Genomic DNA, 3,493 nt, shown 5'->3' on the forward strand with positions numbered 1-3,493 from the left:
CCCCTCCCCTCCCCCCCAGCGGCTGGGCAGTCCCTCTGCAAAGCCCAGGGCCGTGAATTATTGACGAGGCGTGGGAAGGGGCGATAAAAGCCAGGCCGCCTCCTCCCCTGCGAGACAGTAAATACATTTAATTACGGGACAGGCGCTGAGGGATCTCTGCCGATATTAAGTTTATTAGCAGAGACGTTTAAAAGCCTGTCGTCGGAACAAAAAGGTCTTGTGTGATCCTAAACGCTCCACTTTGATACGCGGCTCCCAAGTGAACGGGCTTAATTGAGCGGGTGGCTGCCGCCTCTGCTCGGGCCGGGCCGGGCGGGTTTTAGGGCCCATTCACTCCTGCCCGCCGGTCTCCGCGGCGCAGGGCGGCCTAAGGGCTCCCCGGGACGCCGGGCTCGCGCCCGGGCAGCTCTGGCCCTGACGGCTCTCCCGCTCTCTCGCCCGCCAGGGAGCTGATGCCCCGGACGCTGGAAGGCCAGCTCACCATGGAGAAAACGCCCAGCTACTTCGTCACCGGCGAGGCGCCCGGGCGGATCCACGCCATGGCCAAGGACACCAAGCTGATCGTGGTGGTGCGCGACCCGGTGACCAGGGCCGTCTCCGACTACACGCAGACGCTCTCCAAGAAGCCCGAGATCCCGGCCTTCGAGGCGCTGGCCTTCAAGAACCGGACCCTGGGGCTGATCGACGCCTCCTGGAGCGCCATCCGCATCGGCCTCTACGCGCTGCACCTGGAGAGCTGGCTCCAGGACTTCCCGCTGGCCCAGATGCTCTTCGTCAGCGGGGAGCGGCTCATCTCGGACCCCGCGGGGGAGCTGGCCAAGGCGCAGGCCTTCCTGGGCCTGCGGAGGGTGGTGACGGAGAAGTACTTCCATTTCAACCAGACCAAGGGCTTCCCTTGCCTGAAGAAGCCCGAGGAGAGCGGCGCGCCGCGGTGCCTCGGCAAGTCCAAGGGCCGGACCCACCCCGTCATCGACCGGGACGTAATTCAGAGGCTGCGCAAGTTTTATAAACCGTTTAATGTCATGTTTTACCAAATGACCGGCCAGGATTTCCAGTGGGAGCAGCAACAGGGGGGGCTCTGATGCAGCCGCGGCAGACAGAGCGCTTTTTTTCTCCGGAGGTAAATGGCTTTCCTCTTTGCGGCTGGGGGACGGGGTGGGGGTGGTGGTGGCGCAGCCTTTGTGGGCCTTTACAATCCCGGTCCTTCCCCTCGTTCGAGTTGGGACTCCGGCCACCCTGGTCCTCCCACCCGAGGCCACCAGGTTGAGGAAGGCTGCCCTGGGCTCCCGGGCGTGCAGAGTGCCTGGGCTGGGCGCTGCCATGGGCCGAACACCCCTGGTCAGGAGCTGGCTTCGCAGGCAGGGCCCCAAAGCGCAGCCACCCGCCGGAAAGGCAAAATGGCAAGAACATGAGAGATCAGGCTTCTGACCTGAGAGCACCTGAGGCGTCAGGTGAGAAATACTGTAGCAAGGGGGTTGTGTTCCCACTACATCAAGATGATGGCTGTAGCCCACCAGCTTTCCATAATCTGATCAGATTTTAGTCAGGTTTCATTTTCTACAAAATTGTGATTGCCTAAAGACCCCTCAAGCTTTGGATTCAAAATCCAGCCTCCGTAATTGCCCGCAACCTTCTTGTTCTCCTTCCATCTGTCCCCCTCCGAAGCCCAGCTCCACAGGCTTTGGGGTCCCACCCTGACTCTTCAAGATGCCTCCCCGTCCTGCTTACAGCCTCATGCTCTGACAGTCGGGTGTCTCCAAGCAGAAATGCGGGCTGAGGCTGCTGTCCGATGGAAGGGCGAGAATGGGCTGCTGCAGCCTGGGCCAAGGAGAAAGCGGGGCATCAGGTTTGAGGTTGGGATAAAACGGAAGCAGATCCTCCTAGGAGCTCTCTGTTTTTATATAGGTAATTTTACTGAGATCCAGTCGGGTTCGTGGTTAAGGGAGCAGGCCAGAAACTGGGAGTTGTGAGTTCTAGTCCTGCCTTAGGCAAAACCCAGCTGGGTGGGCCAGTCACTTTCTCTCATCCTAGGAAGCAGGCAACGGCAAACCTCTTCTGAAAAACCTTGCCAGGAAAACTGCAGGGACTTGTCCAAGTAGCCTCTGAGAATTGGACATGATTTAACAGAAGGGAAAAAAAGTTTATTACAGATTTTAAAAAGGAAGATAAAACTAATACAAACTGATATAAAGTAAGAAAGGGGAAAAGGAAAGAAATCAAAGAAAACTAAAGTGCAAGAAAGGGGAAAAAAACCCTAAAAGAAAAGTAGAAAAAAAAGAAAAAAGACTAGCATCTCGTGGCTCCCAATCTTCTTTACAGCAGTTATAAGTACAATTATACATTTAGCCCTTACTCTACGGTTACAACATAACTCTCTTTTTTCTATATCTAATCATCAAATCCATAAACTGTAAATTTATTTTTTCTGTTTTGTGCAAAATGTCCATAAGGGGCTGCCAGTCAGCAGTAAACATAGATACAGTCTATCAAAGAAGTCAATTTAGCCATCTCAGCGAGTTCCATCATCTTCACCAACTATTCTTCCAGTGAGGATAAGGCCAAATCTTTGTGCATACGATAATCTCACTGCAAATATCAGGTGCAAAACAAAATTCCATGACTTTTTTCCCAACTGTTTGTCTATCAGTCCCACAAGAAAAGCCTCTGAACTCAATTGTTTGTTAATCTTTAAGATCCTGCATTTGAATTTGAATCTGTATTTGAGTCTAGAATTTTTCAGCATTTTACATTTCCACCAAACATGGTAAAATGTCCCTTTTTGTTCACATTTCCAATGTGTACATTTGAAGTGCCTTTGTATATTCTAGACAATTTTTCTGGGGACAATGCCAGCAGTACATCATTTTATAAAAATTCTTAAGATTATACCGTAATAGTGTAGCTCGCTCTTCTCTTGAGGAGAAAAAGCAACTATAAATCTAACAAACAAAAATGAAGTATGTGCTAGAGCTGACTTTCACATATGATTAAGTTTTGAGTTCCTCTGTTAAATAACGATGTTGTCGTGCAATCTATTTTGCAAAAATTAAAAGTGTTCAGGTAGATGACTTTGTAAAAACACAAGAGAAAAGAAATCTTAGGTTACGGTCTGAGCGGGCCATGCAACTCCTCCTCCCCACCCCCAGGCTCCTCCCGGGGCAGCTGGACACGTTGAAGGATTTGGAGAAGGCGCCTGCATCCCGTCAGACCGACTCGGGATTCCCCACGCTCAGGACCGATGGACGCAGGAAGTGACCCCGCTCTTGGCTTGCTGGCCTGGCCTGTGTGCTCTGCCGGGAACCCCAGCCTGGCCTACGGACAAGATTAGCAAGGCCACCTGGCTTCTCCTTCGAGTTGATTCAGTATCAGCTGGTGTGGTTGATGGGGCCACATTTGCCCCTGTCATCTGTCCCACCATGGTGGACGCCACAGCCCACCTCTCTCTCTTGTCCCTGACAAAGTGGTGAAAACAGCAGATCTTTCGTGAGAAACA

At 52.4% G+C, this 3,493-nt stretch overlaps 1 protein-coding gene across 1 annotated transcript in view; it reads left to right on the top strand.

Moving 5' to 3' along the window:
* LOC107302605 (heparan sulfate glucosamine 3-O-sulfotransferase 2-like) overlaps positions 1–1,082 on the top strand; it is an 89,517-nt gene extending 88,435 nt beyond the window's left edge. Inside the window, exon 2 of the mRNA XM_015831723.1 lies at positions 446–1,082. Coding sequence (XP_015687209.1) covers positions 446–1,082 — 637 coding nt within the window. The remainder of the gene's footprint in view (positions 1–445) is intronic.
* The last annotated feature ends 2,411 nt before the right edge of the window (positions 1,083–3,493 follow it).

The sequence above is a fragment of the Protobothrops mucrosquamatus genome, unplaced genomic scaffold (assembly GCF_001527695.2).
Source record: "Protobothrops mucrosquamatus isolate PMUCROS unplaced genomic scaffold, P.Mucros_1.0 scaffold_278, whole genome shotgun sequence".
In the NCBI taxonomy this organism is placed as follows: Eukaryota; Metazoa; Chordata; class Lepidosauria; order Squamata; family Viperidae; genus Protobothrops; species Protobothrops mucrosquamatus.